The sequence below is a fragment of the Xenopus tropicalis genome, chromosome 8 (assembly GCF_000004195.4).
Source record: "Xenopus tropicalis strain Nigerian chromosome 8, UCB_Xtro_10.0, whole genome shotgun sequence".
Lineage (NCBI taxonomy): Eukaryota > Metazoa > Chordata > Amphibia > Anura > Pipidae > Xenopus > Xenopus tropicalis.
This window is the reverse complement of record NC_030684.2, coordinates 127,169,342-127,186,907: the sequence shown is the minus strand read 5'-3', so window position 1 is coordinate 127,186,907 and position 17,566 is coordinate 127,169,342. Positions and strand designations below refer to the sequence as shown.

The following is a 17,566-nucleotide window of genomic DNA, read 5'->3' as shown; positions in this document are numbered from 1 at the left end:
CTAGAAATGGGACATTCAGTAACATACTAAAAGTTACCGTAGGTAATGGTCACCTGTTTGAAAGCAAACGGCCGATTGGTAGCTATGGTTTACTAGACACGGCACAGACTGTGCATTAGGTTAGTCCCTGCCTCTTTTAATTCCATCGTGCCAGCCCTTGTCCCCGGAACATGAGGAGTAGGAAGAGAGGGTTCTTCTTTTTACATTGAAGCCTATGTGTTGCCTAGTAATACATGGTACCCATCATGGCTGGCACACAAACAGTTAAACAAAGCCTGTGTCTAGTTGACCCCATAGGATTAAGCACAAAAGATTCCCAAATAAAAAGCTGAAACTTAATTTAACAAGTAAATTTAACATTTTAATGTGATTTATTCCCAGATTTACATAACATTGCTCCAAGAGCATAAACATAGAGCTTGCTCTCATAGGAGTGCGGCCTGTTTATTGGATAATGATCATTCGGGCGTGGCCTATTTTCCACTCCATGTTGTTTGCCAGCGCGTGCCCTGGGGGATTAACAGATGCTGATATTACAAACATGGGCATGATTCTGGCCAAACTCACCCAAGGTTTTCCTCTCACACAGACACGTTTGGCCTACAAATAGGAAAAGCCTTAAGGACTGACTTTGCCATAAAGGATACGTTTCTTCTACGACCACTTAGGAGATTCTTTTATGCACTTAATGAAATCTACTGATTTGGACTGTAAAGCAGACTCTCAGTGTCACAAAGCAGGGATTCAACATGAGAATAAAGGCTGACCGTCGTGCCATTTATGGGGGCAACTACTGTCCCTGTGTCCAGGTTATGGCTGTAAAATATATATATTTCTATATATCTAACAGGCAACTATTAGGGACTTGTGTGACCCTCACAGAGATTCTTATTAAATGAGAGTATTGCTTCTCACTAGCTAATATTGCCGTGCAGTGTAAAATTCCATGGTGGCTTGGTCTCCACTGGATGTCCTTGGCATATGCACATTGGATAATTAGAAAGCACAATGAAGCTTGGGCAGTCGGCACGACGGTGCAGCCCTGTCCCATAAGGAAGCCTGCACCACAGCAGATTTTCTCATGAAGCCAAATCAAATGTATGCCATGTATGGCACTGCCGAACGGGAAACATATTTGGAAATATTTCAATTATTTCCTGTAGTGAAATGTAGGGCAAAAAAACGTGATATGAGTTAGCAAACCCTCTTGTGATGCTATTAATTTTCTTACGGTATAATTGGGATAGCTGAATGTGTCCTAATTTTCTATATCTCCTGCTCAGGGGCCAATGGCTTTCACTTTACAGCATGTTGGAATGAAAGATTAAATATCAGCAGTTAATACAACCCCTGCGTAGGATTGGCTTTGGGACTGAATGACTGTCCTAATCAGCAGGGCAGTGATGGAGATGCGTCGCAACACTCTTCCGAGCTTCGAAATAAACCACGAGCCGTCGACATCCACCCGGTTCCAGACTCGTACATGAGATGTAGTGGATTTCACAAACTCTATTATCTTACACGTTCTAGTTAGAAAGTTCTGCGGGTGCATGGGTGCCCCTTTCCATGCAAGAAGGCCTTCCTCGACAAGTTGAGTGGTGATTGTCCGCCTTGAAAGGTTTCACTTTGTTCGTTCTGTTGGGCCGACGCAATAGCGTCCGGGGGAGCACCACTGTATCGGCGTCACTGTCTCTACACCTGGTGCAAGTCCTCGACATGCCTGTGTCACACGCACAAAGGAATGCAAAAACCCATAATTAATATCTTACACTATGAAACAAATAGTCAATAAAGAGTCTGAGCGAATTCTTCAGCGCCAAGAAATCAAAACATTTTTTTTTTTTTTCCATCACCCACTGCAAATCTCTAATCAAGCGGCATGTCGCTGGCTTGTGAGGAGCACGGTTATTAGCTTAGCTTCGTCAGGGACGGAAGGGTCCGTGCCGTATGGGGGAAGCCAATGCGACACTGATCCTTCTGGCACTGACAGGGTGAGGCATTTATGTAAAAAAAAACAAAAAGTCCACGCATCCCAGCTCTATGATACAGTGAACTGCCACAGATCCGGTCTGGAGAAGTGGAGAAGCAAAAGGAGGCAGGTTACCCCGCTAGCTTGCTGGTCACCAGTGAAGACTTCCTCTGCGGAAGGTCCTGTGGCGTAGGGATGTGGTCTCCAGTTACCAGGTTCTTGTCTGGCCCTGCGCATGGCAGCTGTTTGTTCTTCATCTTGGCCTTGGCCATGTTGTAGTCACCTGAGTCAAAGTACTTTTGCTGCAATGATATACGAAAAGGGAAAAGTGAGAGGCTCCGCGAAGGGCAGGCTGAAGGGGCAGATACATACCGCATTATCCAGAGGGAACACTGCATCTCATCAGAATGACACACCTATATTGCCTCAGGGGTTCTATACCCAATCCTACACTCGATAATCTATCACTACTAATATAGTGGCCTTGAATCTGGTAGGACAGCAGTCAGACAATAACTCTTACTTATAAACACTGACTGGGGACTGGGATTTATAGGAACAGTGACACCAAAAAAAATGAGTGTTTTAAAGTTAAATATAATGTAGTGTTTCCCTGCACTGGTAAAACTGGTGTGTTTTCAACCTGGAAAAAAGGCACATGTTACATAGCAGATAACTGATAAACTCTGTAGACATTCAATTTTATCTGTTATCGGCTAAGTAACCTGGGCCTTTTCTCCTTTGAATGGTTTCCCCCATGGCTATACAGCAGTTTTGCTTATATAAACTATAGCAGGGTTTCTGAGGCAAACACACCAGTTGTACCAGTGCAGGGCAACAGTACATTTTATTGTAATTACTTTTATACACTTCCATTTTTTGTTGTTACTGTTCCTTTAAAAGGCCAAGTTCCCACTGTAAGGACTTTTTGAGGCAATAAGCACTTCCAGTTTTTTAGTCTCTGTGTTGAACACAACCTGATACAGTACAGAAGGGATGCAGGGTTTATATATAAGGCTTGGGGCTTATTCATACTACTGACTGAGTTGCATCCCAATTCTGTTTCAGCTAGCAGAGCTGCACTATATCCAGCTGATTTATAGTGCTTAGCTATGGCTACAGACTGGCTCTTAACTGGGCCCCCCTTGACCAACTGAGTTGCCTGTTAGTGACTGTTCGGTTCCCAAATAAAAAACAATTAAAGCTTGGTAAACCATTGACCAGGTCAGGATGAAATTCCAATAAGCCCAGGGCAGCACTGGGCTTCATACACTGTCTCTGGCTCAAGGGCCAAATGATCGTTGAGTGCAGAAAACATGGTGTATTAGTCTGCTGAAACAGTGTAGCAGAAGCGAGTCCCCCTCAGTGTCTAACTTCTACTACACTGTTTCAGGAGTTAGAGCCAGAAGTGCAGAGAATACGAACAGCCAGATAAAAACAGTCTTTGGGTGGATATCCCCTTTCTGCCTGCAGGAGTTTAATTGGCTAACTATGCCAAACAGCCTGTCTCTCTAGGTTCTGTGGCACCTCAGTAGCTACTCTAAAGGTCCCCATACACGGGCCGAAAGTAGCTGCCGATATTGATCCCTTAGACCGATTCGGCAGCTTATCGGCCCGTGTATGGGCACTACCGACGGGCCTGCCTGACTGATATCTGGCCTCAAACCAGCCAGATCTCGATCAGGCAGGTTAGAAAATCTAGTTGGATCGGGGACCGCATCGGCTCGGGGACCGACTTTTCCTATACCTGCCGTTTTAATTCGATCATTTGACCCCAGGGCCAAACGATCGAATTACACTGGATCTGCTCGCTTGGCGATCTTATGGTGTATGGGGACCTTTACACACTACCCGCTGCCAAAACTATACAGGATATAAATCATATAACCTCTCCCATATCAGAATATCTCATCTATGTAGACTCGCTTAAATTATATCATTTCACTGTTAACTTTCTAGGCACCAAACTACCACTTGACAGTCTCAGGTTGGTTATTGCCCAGATCACTGCCTTGGGGCGACTTGCACAGAGCAAAAAGAGCAGGCAGCCCAATCAGCAGCCTTGGACATTAATAAGTGATACTCATGGAGATCTGAGCTAGATCCACGTGCCGGTGTCTTCTGCCCTTGGACAAGTCATACAACATGTGTACAGTGCTACATACAATTAGTAGAGCTTTGTATGAATAAAGAAGATAATAATGACTGCAGCCTAATCTCCTTTTCTGAGCAAACAGATCAGGTACACTTACTGCTAAATATTCATGATCTTTCTCTCCACATGTTATCTTCAAAATGTGACACCTAAGGGCTCTGGCACACGGGGAGATTAGTCGCCCGCGACAAATCTCCCTGTTCACGGGCGACTAATCTCCCCAAAATGCCATCCCACCGGCGAAAATGTAAATCGCCGGTGGGATGGCATACGCGGCGGGCCGATTTCAGTGAAATCGCGGAAGTTTCCTCTAAAGGCAACTTGAGCGATTTCACTGAAATCGCGGGCGACTAATCTCCCCGTGTGCCAGAGCCCTAAACTTAGGGGACTGTTCTAAATAATATTATTACATTAAAAATCATGAAAGGGCTGAGTATTTTTTTAATTAATGTAATGTATACTGCAAAGTTGCTTAAAATTTTGGTTGCGTGTCCCCTTTAAGCAGCTTGGGAGCTCAGAGACGTGATAAGAACCATTCTATCCAACTTGGCACCATTCTATCTAATAGGACACACCTGATGGAGAATTCTCGAGTTGGGTTGGTAAATCCATCCATAGAAGCCTACAGAAACCTCACACTAAACTTGAGAAGAATGGTCACACCTGACAAAAGGCATTTGAATACTGACCAAGCCATTCTGGGGCTCCTTTAATCACTCCCGTCACGGTGACATTGAATTCAGAAACAGATAAACTCTGTTAATTTGTTTGTGATCAAACCAAACATGTTTTATTGCTGCCTTGAAAGACTTGTTGTTTCCCCCAAAGTATTTCCAGGGTGCTCCCACTTGTCCCTTTCTGTTGCACTGAAAGATACCAGACTGTATATATTATTTGGGCGGAGCAGCCATTTTTATGGTACGCAAGCAAGCCTTTATCAGCACTTCTCAATGGCGCTACAGGAGGCAGCCCCTTATCTTTTTTTAGCTGAAAACTAGAATAAAATGTTTATATGTGGAAGTCTGCTGAAAATGGAACGAGAGAGAAACATGATTTGGCCCCAACAGATGGCTGAGATTAGACTTGCCCTATACATATTTAATGACTTCTGGCACGGAATATGGTTTTGACAGACGAGCATATGCGAAACTGAACATCTTTTCAGGGAAATGCGTAGATCACACCATACAATTCTTTTTATTTTCATTATCCCACTAACACTAACACAGAAGGGATTTCATTGGGTGAATCCCCTTGGGTCCCATTTATACACCTTTCATGTTTATTTTCCCGTTGTGTTTATTTAAATATTAAAAAAGATGCGGTATGAGAGGCCAGCCATGGCTGTTCTACTGGGTTCAGACTCATTCTGCAGGGACATTTAGTATTAACCCATTAAAGGCCTAAGCATGCTTGAGGAACAGTTCAAACACACCCAGAGCCAACAAAAATCCCTTTACTTACTCCTTTTTGAAGCCTTTTCATCAGGAAGTCTGAACCTCCAGGTTTCTGTCCTAAATTGGGATATTTGGCTTTCAATTTTTGCTCCTCTGCTTTTTCTGGAGTCACCGCTTCCTTTTCTTGCGAGTCCTGAAACACAAACGTAAGTGCAATGGGTGCGGGTCGGGAATGTTCTTTTTACTCTCACCATATAGTATATGATCATTCCCAAACATCTCTCTACCAAGCTATACTGAAAAGCGCAAGCTGGCCATACACTTACTGATAAAATCGTACAATTGATTTTTTGGGCAGCGAGGGCTCCAAATTATAGTCCCGATAATTTTCCTACCTTGGCAAACAGTTGTTTAGCCAATAGGACAGGATAGAAAATCTTGGTCACATAACGATAAAATCTGCGCATGTATTGTGTATCTGACAATATCCTTGGGGGACCTACAATGGAAGTCACTTTGGTATGATGGTGCCTGCCAACTATTTCATGTTCAGAACATCCTCTGATTTGTACTTTAAGGGCTTTATCCTACAATTTCAGTCTGAATCTTAGTTGCATTTAAATATACGACTGATATCCGAAGACTAAATGTGTACGTGTATGGCCAGCTTCACAATAGTACACCAAATATTTACAATATTGTCCATAAAAGAGCAGTTAAAGTATGATGCGATCATATCCAGAGTTTCGTGGCACATTAGCACTTGAAGTGACTTAAATCACTTTAGTAAACTGTATTATTGATAAAAATATTATTGCTTCCTGACAGACTGAGGACTTAATGTGGCTGCATGGTGGCTCAGTGGCTGGCATTCCTGCCTTTCAGCGCTGAGGTCCTTGTTCTGACGCCGTTGTGGGCGCTATATGATAAGTGTTGTACATTCTCCCTGTATCTTTGTGCGTTTCCCAAAAAGCATGAACTTGCCCTAATTATTTCATGTATTCATTTAGCAAGAAAGCAAAGAGTGGCGAATCACATTTCCTTCTCATATACTGGATACGCAGAATCAATGAGCTGATTATCAGTTGTGCTGAAATATCTATGGGCTTGAAAATACTCCTGAATGGCCGCATCGAGCCCTGGTTGGAACAGCTTTGATGCTGTTCCCCTGTTGCCATGAAGAGCCAACTATACTTACTATCCAGAGAGGAAGACAATTACCTGTTATGTAGTATATGGTTTGTATGCGATATTTAAAAACCCAATTCTGTATCCAGCTGTAGCTGTCGTCTCAGTGTAACTCTCTGTTCAGTTCTATCGCTCAGTGACTACAACTGAACAGTGTTAGAAGACACCGCTAGGTGTGGCAGTATAAAACTGCTAATATCATGAAAGCGATCAGAAGAACATGTTTAGCAATTTAGTTGTTGGGTAGGGATATGTCCCTTTAAATAGGTCTAGATTGAAAAAAAAAACTGCCTCTGGCAAAGCTCTTACAATACCTAATAAACTAATTTTTCCTGCATTGGGAGCATTCCTCTCCGCCACAGGTAGCTGCCGTCAGCGCTTGCTGCAACATGTAGTTTGTTTATATACTGATAAGATACAAATATTACAAGGGCACAGAGTCTGGGCCTCAATACACACATAAGAAAACTAAAAAAAGGTTTATTAGTCACGTATATAAGAAATTATAGCAGAACCATGATGGGATGATTCAGTGACCCAAACCCCCACATACATATAAAAAGAAAGAGTAAGCATTTCAGGGCACGAATGAGAGCCGCTCTTGTCAGTTTCCATGCACAGATCCATGGCATGATGGGCCACCACAGGCTGAAAATGCAGCCCCACACAAATTGCTAGATCTGCTTGCAAAACTACACACCTGCAGCTGTTATTCTAAAGCCCCGGGGTAAAGGAATGCAACAAGGAGGACTTACATACATATATATCTCCTACGGTATATGAGTCTTTATTTTTTCATCCCTTTGGATGTGAAAAACAACACCAAGCTGACAATCGCCCCCACTACTCAAAGCAATTGGAAATTCAGGTTGTTAAGCAAGGTAAACAGCTGCCAGAAAACCAAGAGAGATTTGCTGAGCGAATTTTTCCCCCCCCCCTTGGCAATGGAAAAACCACATTTAAGAGGACGTGGTTAGTAGTCGTGGCTCCCAAGCATGCCCGTCAATGCAGGAATTTCGGATGTTCCCGGGGGAGCACAGGTGCTGCTGTCACAGTGACTGAGCTATTAATTTATCCCTCCACGCTCATTAGAGAGCTAAGATGGAAAACTCTTGTCAAGATTATGAGCGCTACCGATGTATCATGCTGGAACCGAGCAACAGATACGGGGAAAATGGAGTATACACTGCATATTTATAGTTTCTGTACCCTTCTGGGGTAGAAGTTTGTAGGAAAGCAAAAAGATATATCTGTACAAGTATCCAGGCTTGCTACGTACTGGGTTCTTCCGATAAGGCTCATATATCCTGTGCTAATCATAGGACAGGAAGTTACCCCCCCACACACACAACTCAGCTGTGCCATTTAGTATCTATTGGCCGGGTTGGGGTCTTTTTTTAGTGAATTCTGTATTTATCATAGAGCAGGTAGGCAGGGTTGCACCAATGAGCCCATGCCTAAGGGGCAGCCCACGGGTGCCTGCCCACCTGTATATTGTGCTTCATTGCAACTGCTCCCCGACGCAAGGCATCAAAAACACCCTCGCTATTGCCCTCAGTATGAAGTAAAAGAAGTAAACTACATGGCAGTTGGGAGCCACCTGTGTCACCAGGTATCCCCCCCCCCCCCCCCCCCAAAAGGAGTATTCCATAATCTCTAAGCTTCCATCCCATGCTTATTTAAATTTGTAGATTGTAAGCTCTTTTGGGCAGGGCTCTCTTCACCTCTTGTATCGGTTATTGATTGCTTTATATGTTACTCTGTATGTCCAATGTATGTAACCCACTTATTGTACAGCGCTGCGGAATATGTTGGCGCTTTATAAATAAATGTTAATGTAATGTAATGGGAATTGTACCAATAAAAGCCTATGACAGCCACTATGTGGTCACTTCTAACCCTAGAGCAGGGCTTGGGTTACTGGAGACCTCAGTGCCACAGGCCTTAGCCGCATAACTAAATATTTTTATCCTTCAAATCCATTCCTTCTGTCTCAGTTCCTTCCTTGTCTGCTGAGATTATTAGGAAGCCTCCCTCCCATACTCCCTGCTATCCTTCCTGTAACGATATGCCAGAACCATTTGGACACCATCTATTAAACTCAAAATAGAGCCTAATCATAAGAGACTAAGTTCAAACAGAAATGTATCTGTATTACACAGCACGCTGCCTTAGTGAAGCTTACAGTGTAATTTCTCTAGCAGTTTACACTAGATTATATAGTATACTATCCCAAACTATCCCATGCTGACTGCATGCCAGAGAAGGAAAGGTTAATACCCTGTGGGATGCCAACTGGCACCTTCCATTGCACTTCACCGTCCTTTACCTGCAGTGGCATAGGGGACAATTTTCAGGGCTTTTCCCTACATGAGCGATATCCATTGTGGTGGGCAACAAAGCACTCAGAGCTGCCCCACCACTGAAAGGTAAACCCCAAGTACTCTGATGGCACATTCCCTGTCACTGTGTGACCAGTGTCTCTGACTTCTGACCTGGAAATCACATGAGGGGAAACACTCTAGCACTTGCCCTGGGCCCCACTGCCCAAAGAGACACTCCTGAACAAAGTGAGCAATATTCAGCAGACACAGACAGGCTAATATACACAAAGAAATACGTCCATCACGTACAACCATAATGCCTATATATAACCTGCCTAACTGCTAGTTGATCCAGAGGAAGGCAAAAACCCCATCTGAAGCCTCTCTAATTTGCCGCAGAGGGGAAAAACTTCCTTCCTGACTCCAAGATGGCAATCGGCCCAGTCCCTGGATCAACTTGTACTAAGAGCTATCTCCCATAACCCTGTAGTCCCTCACTTGTACTGAGAGCTATCTCCCCTACCCCTGTATTCCCTCACTTGTACTGAGAGCTATCCCCTCTACCCCTGTATTCCCTCACTTGTACTGAGAGCTATCTCCCATACCCCTGTATTCCCTCACTTGTACTGAGAGCTATCCCCCCTACCCCTGTATTCCCTCACTTGTACTGAGAGCTATCTCCCCTACCCCTGTATTCCCTCACTTGTACTGAGAGCTATCTCCCCTACCCCTGTATTCCCTCACTTGTACTGAGAGCTATCTCCCCTACCCCTGTATTCCCTCACTTGTACTGAGAGCTATCCCCCCTACCCCTGTATTCCCTCACTTGTACTGAGAGCTATCTCCCCTACCCCTGTATTCCCTCACTTGTACTAAGAGCTATCCCCCCTACCCCTGTATTCCCTCACTTGTACTGAGAGCTATCTCCCCTACCCCTGTATTCCCTCACTTGTACTGAGAGCTATCTCCCCTACCCCTGTATTCCCTCACTTGTACTAAGAGCTATCTCCCCTACCCCTGTATTCCCTCACTTGTACTGAGAGCTATCCCCTCTACCCCTGTATTCCCTCACTTGTACTGAGAGCTATCCCCTCTACCCCTGTATTCCCTCACTTGTACTGAGAGCTATCTCCCCTACCCCTGTATTCCCTCACTCGTACTGAGAGCTATCCCCCATACCCCTGTATTCCCTCACTTGTACTGAGAGCTATCCCCCATACCCCTGTATTCCCTCACTTGTACTGAGAGCTATCTCCCCTACCCCTGTATTCCCTCACTTGTACTGAGAGCTATCCCCCATACCCCTGTATTCCCCCACTTGTACTGAGAGCTATCTCCCCTACCCCTGTATTCCCTCACTTGTACTGAGAGCTATCCCCCATACCCCTGTATTCCCTCACTTGTACTGAGAGCTATCTCCCATACCCCTGTATTCCCTCACTTGTACTGAGAGCTATCCCCCATACCCCTGTATTCCCTCACTTGTACTGAGAGCTATCCCCCATAACCCTCTAGTGATTTAATAGCTCCCCTTAGTGTATTACCCTTTCTTTGTCCTTTAATATCAAGAAGAGCCAGATATAAGGCTTATGAGCTTGTCCCTTCCAATGCTCCTTATATAATAACATATATATAATGCCTCTTTGTATAGATTACAAGCAATGTCCTGGCAAAGCGATAAAAGCAAACCTAAAACTTACACTATAACAAGGACAAAAGTATACAGACCCCCTCCTTCTCAAATGCCCACAGTTGGCAGCCGCCATTTTGGATTGGTATTGGCCGATGTTGGGATATAATACAAACGCCTGCGGCACAAGGGGCCATATGGCATAAGCCTGTTGGTTTATATTGCATATTTAACTATGGCTAAACAATCCAGAGTTCTCTCATCAGTAAATAGGGGAGTCACCCAGTTTATTATGGTAGGTAAATAAAATGTATCAGATATAACATCTACTAATGGGAAGCACAAGCCCCAGCCCAATACTGTGCATTTAATGTAGCGCCTCTATGCAGTAAGGTATGGCTCTACTAGGTGCTACGCACACTTTCCATAGGGTGCTACTAGAGCCTTGCTGCTGGCCTGCCTGTCACTCACCCTGTTGGCAGCCATGAGGGTGCCCCTACTAAAGGGACACTATGTGGGACTTGCCACCCAGTAACCCTCCCAGCCAGCATGTATCAGCCATGGAGGTATCATTGCTTTACTGAAGAGCAAGCCCAGCCCTCACAATCCAGCCTACAGACAGGGGTTGCCCAAGCTGGGTAAGCGGCGTATAATAGTAACCCATTCACCTCACACACTCTGGGGATACCCCAACCCCATAAGCAGCGCTATATCCCGCCCCTACACTGACAGCTCCCTGTCAACCAATCGCATGTCCGCACAGATGTTACTGACACAGGCAGCCACCAATCATCACAGAGAACTGGGTAGGCACTAGGGCAATGACCCCTGCAATCCCTTCCTGAACAAGCCAGCACAGTCCCTGAAGCTTTGCCTTTGCTGAGCCAGTCGCCATGAATGTAGTCCTAGAGCCAGTATGAGCGATACCCTCCATACCTGCTTCTCCTCGCCGGTCTCTTCCAGGTGCGAGTCGCCAATGTATTTATCGGACATGTTACCGGCTATAAGGGGGAAAGGGAAGCGAACGGAAGATAACGGCTCTCCCGCCGGGCGCCTCAGTCCGTCCGACTCCACTCACTCCGCTCCAAAATGGCGGCCACCGCGCCTGACGTCACAGACTAGAATGGCGGGCCCAGTCTCCCCCGCCGCTAGGCGGATAGCCAGTAGCCAATCAGAGTGGGACATTACGTCACGCCTGTCCAATAGGAGTTGGAAACCAAGGCAACGGGCCTCCTATAGTTTTGACGGCAAAGCGCTCGATCAATGAGAAAGCGAGACGGACTGAATGGGCGGGCAAAGGGCTGGCAGGCACCAATCAGAACCAGGTCGTGACTAGATTCTGTTGCCATGGGAGAGAGGCGCCGATGTGCAGAGTTCAACAGTATATACATTGGCTAGAGTAGCATCCTCCTTTGTGTTGTGGAGGAATTATTCACTTTATTATAGATATAACGCACATGCTTAGTTCCCAATTACATTGCATTTTTTTCACTGAAATGCTGGACAGGTCGCTTTTAATAGTTCTTAATGGAGATAGTTTAGCATTTAAAATAGCAGTACTTAATGACATGTTTATAGTCTTAATTATTACCACAACTGCCCCAGTCGAGGCCTTGCACCCAATCAATTGCCCTGGTTCAGATAGCTCTGATAAAGTTACACATATTGATGATAGGAACCCAGGGATAACAGGAGTTCCATGACCTGTATAAAGTCCCTTGGCCTTGGGTCATGGGCGAAAGTTTTAAAAAATAACAAGAAAGCCAAAAAAGCAGGGCTAGCTGCAAAGGGCAAATGTATTTACTGCAACATGGTCTGAGCTGAACAGGCTCTCTGGCAAGTGTCACCTGACTAAGGGCCTGTTAGGCCTGAGGCATGGTGTGGTAAATAAACACACATTTTGCAGCTAGTCCTGTTTTATAGCAGCTCTGATAGCGAAAAACTATCAACGTGACCTATAGGTAACTTTTAATGTACATTAATATTCTGAGGAGTAGTTTTGTAGTGTCAGTATCACTTTAAGTCAGTGATCCCCAACCAGTGGCTCTGGGGCAACATGTTGCTCTCAGTGCCCCCAAACCAGGGAGTTATTTTTGAATTCCTGATTTGGGGGCAAGTTTTGGTTGAATAAAACTACCAAATAAAGCCCCCTGTAAGCTGATAGGGTGCATAGAGGCTGCCTAATAGCCAATCACTGCCCTTATTTGGCACCGCCATGAACTTTTATGGTGCTTGTGTTGCTCCCCAAGTCTTTTTACATTTGACTGTGGCTCACGAGTAAGAAAGGTGTGGTCCAGATCCCTTGCAGCAGATTTGATGAGGGAGATTAAATCTAAGGGGCGATAATGACTTGCTCCAGAAAAAAACACAAGAGCAGGTTTACTAAAGTGCGAGCACTTTAGTCATTGCAAATTTTCTGGCGCACATATATATTATCGCCTATTATGGCATTCATGCTACTTAAGTTGTCTCGCAAGGTTTACTAAAGATTATTACCAGAATTGTCGCCAAATATAAACAAAATTGTCGCCAGTTTCTATCGCCACCTGGAGAGCGGCGTTATATGAAACAAAGCCAGAAACTGTATAGTGGGAGCGATATAGTCAGTTTTTATACACGAGCAGCGAAAATTAGTGATTGCACTGAGGGGTATATTCCTATAAATAAACAAATCTGTCGCACTTTAGTAAACATGGGAGTCGCATTCATTTTGTTACAAGAATATTACCAGTGATAATAGGCGATAGTTTGTAGACAATCTTTAGTAAACAGACTGATACCCTTGTCATTAATGTGGTAAGGTTTCCATACGTCCCCGTTTTACGGGGATCGGCCCCATTTTAGGACTTTGGTGTCTGGGGAAAATGTATCTCGGAAACGTCCCCACCTGCAGGTAGGACTTCCATTAAATCGCCGTATTTTAACATGTCTCTTTCCAAACTGCACCTACACTACCCATGGTTCCATAGGGCTGCTGGGGCAGTGCCAGAACAATAGATGGGCAGTATTTCAAGCAGCTACTCTGTTTTTTCTGAGGGACTCGAAGGGTGAGGCAAAGAGGACTCATTGTACTGTCCTGGACATTGTCTGTATCACTCCAGTGCTGTTTATACTGACGTAGCCACATCTTATAAGGCTTATAAAAGTTTTCTGACACTCTCCAGTCCGGTCCTTTGGTTGTTCATTTGTTGCAGACTCCTCATGCTGTCAGATCAATCATGCAGCCTGCCCAGACGCCAACAAATGACTAGCATTGTAAACTGAGAAGAGCACGCTGCTCAGAAAAGCTTTTATTAACCCATTCTATCCTGCCCCCAACTTGCCTGCTCATCAGTTTCTAAGGCGTGCTGATTTGGAGTAGGCTGCTGGGCATCACACTGCTTGGCCAGCAGCCTGCTCCTTAATAGTGCGCCTTAGAAGCCTTTACCAACTCTTAGATGCATGTGTATTTATGGTTCCTGACAATGCTGAGACACAGCAGCTGAATTTCTGCATTAGGCAGCATAAGCACTCCTAAGGGGAGAAGCAGCAAAACTGATGAGCAGGTGGGGGACAGGTTAGAATGGGAGGCAGAAACAGGAAAGGGGTAGCATAATGAGAATGGGGGACTGGAAGGACGGAAAATTGGTGGGGGAAGGAAAATGATTTAGAAAATAAAAGCAGAATGGAAAATTAGATGAAACAAAAAGAGATAAGATATAAATGGGGCAGACAAAGGCTGAGCAGAGAGAAAAGCAAAGGGCAGCAAGGAAAAGAAAATATAATGTATAGGTATAAAAGCAACAGATAGTAAGAGGGGAGAAAGGGAGGGGATGCAGTTTCCCTTTGTTTAGTGTTCGTGTTACGCTGTTACACGATATACTGTTCAGAGGAGCAAGAAAAGGGAAATAAAAATGGGGAGAAAAGGGGATACACATATGTATGTGAGTAGGATATTGTCAATTGTATTTATATCTGCAGTATACGTAGTAGTGGGCTTTTGCCCCAGGTTGTTTTTGGAGCAGCAAATATCCCGTTTTGTGTTTGGATGTATTGTTTTGTATTTGGGTGAAATAATACATTAATTTTTCATGCCTTTTATCCTACGAAATATGCGGGGGGACATTAGAAATTGAATATATAGTGCATTTACCCTGGATGCATCATATCCCTAATGTTCCACTACCTGTTACTGTGTGTAAAGGTCTTGAAGTGCCACAATCACTTTCACTGAGCATTTTGTTCCAGTATCCAATGCATTTGACTAAATAACTTTCTAAAGATGCTATATCTAATTGTTATCACTGTATAATTCGCTTTGAATCCTACCCCACTCCTACAGATGCTTCCAGGGTTCAACCTATAACACCAAAACTGGTGTTCAACTACAGCTGCCAATAAAAGGGAGTTTTAACCTTGAAAGCAAGAAAGTTGCAGGTAAAACTTAGTCCCTTGGCTAACCATATATTGAAGCTGTAGAATTCTTGGTGAATCGCATAGATCAGTGTAGGACTGGCCAGAAGGGATGACTTTGTCGTAGTTGGCCAGCTTGAAGTATATTGCAATGTATGGACAAACAATCCCTGTTTTGTTTAAAGGGGAGGGCATTTCTTAGTAGCTTAATGCACAGAATGTCTTAATGTCCTATATATATTGATAAAGGGTGAGTGCAGAGGATCTCTTGTTGTTGTCAACTACAGCTGCCAACATCTTTGAAAACTAGGCTTTATGCATAGAATATAGGCATGTCTAGAAACTGGGAGTGGTTTGTTTTTGGGAGGAACAAAAAGTGGGGGTGGCTTAGAATTTTTTCCATGGAGTACTTCATGTGTCACCATCTTCTGTAGTGTCCCCAGATTTTGCTCTGGAAATCAGGTAACCTTATACTGCGGTCCCATCACTAAGACTACTCCCTGCTATTTCTCCTGGTTGGAGCAAAGCCGCTACTCACTTTCCTAGAAAGTGCTATAACAATATCTATCCTACACTATATAATGCTTGTTCACGGTTCTCCTGCTCCCCGACTTTCTAAAGATGATTGCTTTCTCTAGGGCCGAACACTTCTGGGCCATGTGAATCCCAGGTGTCCTGGAGCACATCCACACAGATCAACTGCTGAATGCCAAGACAGAATATCCACCCCTAACCAGTCAATATATTAAAGTGTGGCAGGAAATGCTCATACCTATGGGCCAATAATATACAATATGTTTATATAGAAAAAGACACAAGACCATCTGCCCAGCAACAGTCCAGGCTTTTAACAGGTTAGAGAGCTACAAAGGAGTAAGTTGAGTTTGGCTATTACATTAGACATCCGCTCACTCCAGCCTTTATAGATCAGCTGTTTGTATTGGGAGCTATCTGGGAGACTGGTTATTGGGCCCCACAGCAACATCATTGGGCCCCTAAACATATTCAAGTTACGTAACAACAACAGTCTAAAAATATAATTTATTGCATTAATATATTTCATTTATTGCATAGTAAAACCATCCCTAATACCTATGGAAACATGGCAACATGTGAGGGGCCTCTCTATAGCTGAAATGAGTCGAACTGCATGCACAAGCAAATCACAAGGATGTCAGATGTTTCCCCCTAAGGGAACAATCTCAGGATTTGTCAGAACAGTTCAAAAATGCATCTGTGTGGATAAAATACAATATCAGATATAAATACATCTATATACTGTATATATGAAATGAAAAATAGTCGCACTGTCATTGCAGGATAAAGTACCTGGGTGCAAATTGCAAAAACAAAACCATGTAAAGAAGAAACATGCACTCACAGGAGCAAAATATAGTTCCAACGTTTCGGCAAAGGTTTAACAAAGGTTTGAATTTCTCACTTTTTAAGTCCACAGTGTGGTTGTCAAAGTTGATATCTCTGAATATGAAACCGCAACCAGTTTTGCTGGTTCCCTTAGTTCCGTGTGCAAACAGATTCTACTGCCAAGTAGTTGGTAACAGCAGTTTCTTAAAGGACAAGGAAAGCTTAAGTCAATTTGTATGGTGCCCCTTGTGACTTTAATTGCTTCCCGGATACCTCCACTTCCTGCCTGGTTCCCACTCATCTGCTCCAGGAAAGCAACATCTCATTAATGCTGAGATGAGAATGAAAGAACTTGACCGCAGCCTAATTTCAACCCTACTGAACCCCTGTTGGATGAACTTGAACACCAAGGGGCACATTTACTTACTCACGAACGGGCCTGAATGCGTCCGATTGCGTTTTTTTCGTAATGATCGGTATTTGGCGATTTTTCGGAAAATTGTCGCGACTTTTTCGTTGCCATTCCAAATGTTGCGCAAAATCTGGCGTTTTTTTCGTAGCGTTACTACTTGCGTGAAAAGTCACGACTTTTTCGTAGCCTTCACGCTGAGTACGAAAGATTCGGATTCATTCAAGCTTCAGTATGGTGACTTTTCTTGGGCCAGGTTGGAGCTGCAGGGTGCCATTGAGTCCTATGGGAGGCTTTCCTTGGGCCAGGTTGGAGCTGCAGAGTGCCATTGAGCCCTATGGGAGACTTTCCTTGGGCCGGGTTGGAGCTGCAGAGTGCCATTGAGCCCTATGGGAGGCTTTCCTTGGGCCGGGTTGGAGCTGCAGAGTGCCATTGAGCCCTATGGGAGACTTTCCTTGGGCCGGGTTGGAGCTGCAGAGTGCCATTGAGCCCTATGGGAGACTTTCCTTGGGTCGGGTTGGAGCTGCAGAGTGCCATTGAGCCCTATGGGAGACTTTCCTTGGGTCGGGTTGGAGCTGCAGGGTGCCATTGAGTCCTATGGGAGGCTTTCCTTGGGCCAGGTTGGAGCTGCAGAGTGCCATTGAGCCCTATGGGAGACTTTCCTTGGGCCGGGTTGGAGCTGCAGAGTGCCATTGAGCCCTATGGGAGACTTTCCTTGGGCCGGGTTGGAGCTGCAG

The 17,566-nt window shown here is 44.5% G+C and overlaps 1 protein-coding gene across 1 annotated transcript; it reads right to left on the bottom strand.

Annotated features, from left to right (window-relative positions):
• Positions 1 to 338: 338 nt before the first annotated feature.
• On the bottom strand, positions 339 to 11,955 carry ensa (endosulfine alpha). Its single transcript, NM_213680.1, has 4 exons — positions 11,600 to 11,955; positions 5,589 to 5,714; positions 2,105 to 2,271; positions 339 to 1,720 (listed from the first exon to the last, which is right to left on the bottom strand). Exons 1-4 carry the CDS (start codon positions 11,654 to 11,656, stop codon positions 1,693 to 1,695), a joined length of 378 nt encoding a protein of 125 aa, NP_998845.1. The 5' UTR covers positions 11,657 to 11,955; the 3' UTR covers positions 339 to 1,692.
• Between the last annotated feature and the right edge of the window lie 5,611 nt (positions 11,956 to 17,566).

What these genes read in the sequence shown, in the direction of transcription:
- ensa (NM_213680.1), bottom strand. Translation starts at nt 11,656, where the DNA reads ATGTCCGATAAATACATTGGCGACTCGCACCTGGAAGAGACCGGCGAG. An exon ending in AGACCGGCGAGGAGAAGCAG is followed by an intron (nt 5,715 to 11,599) that starts GTATGGAGGGTA and finishes TTTGTGTTTCAG; the next exon opens with GACTCGCAAGAAAAGGAAGC. An exon ending in TGAAAAGGCTTCAAAAAGGA is followed by an intron (nt 2,272 to 5,588) that starts GTAAGTAAAGGG and finishes ATATCATTGCAG; the next exon opens with CAAAAGTACTTTGACTCAGG.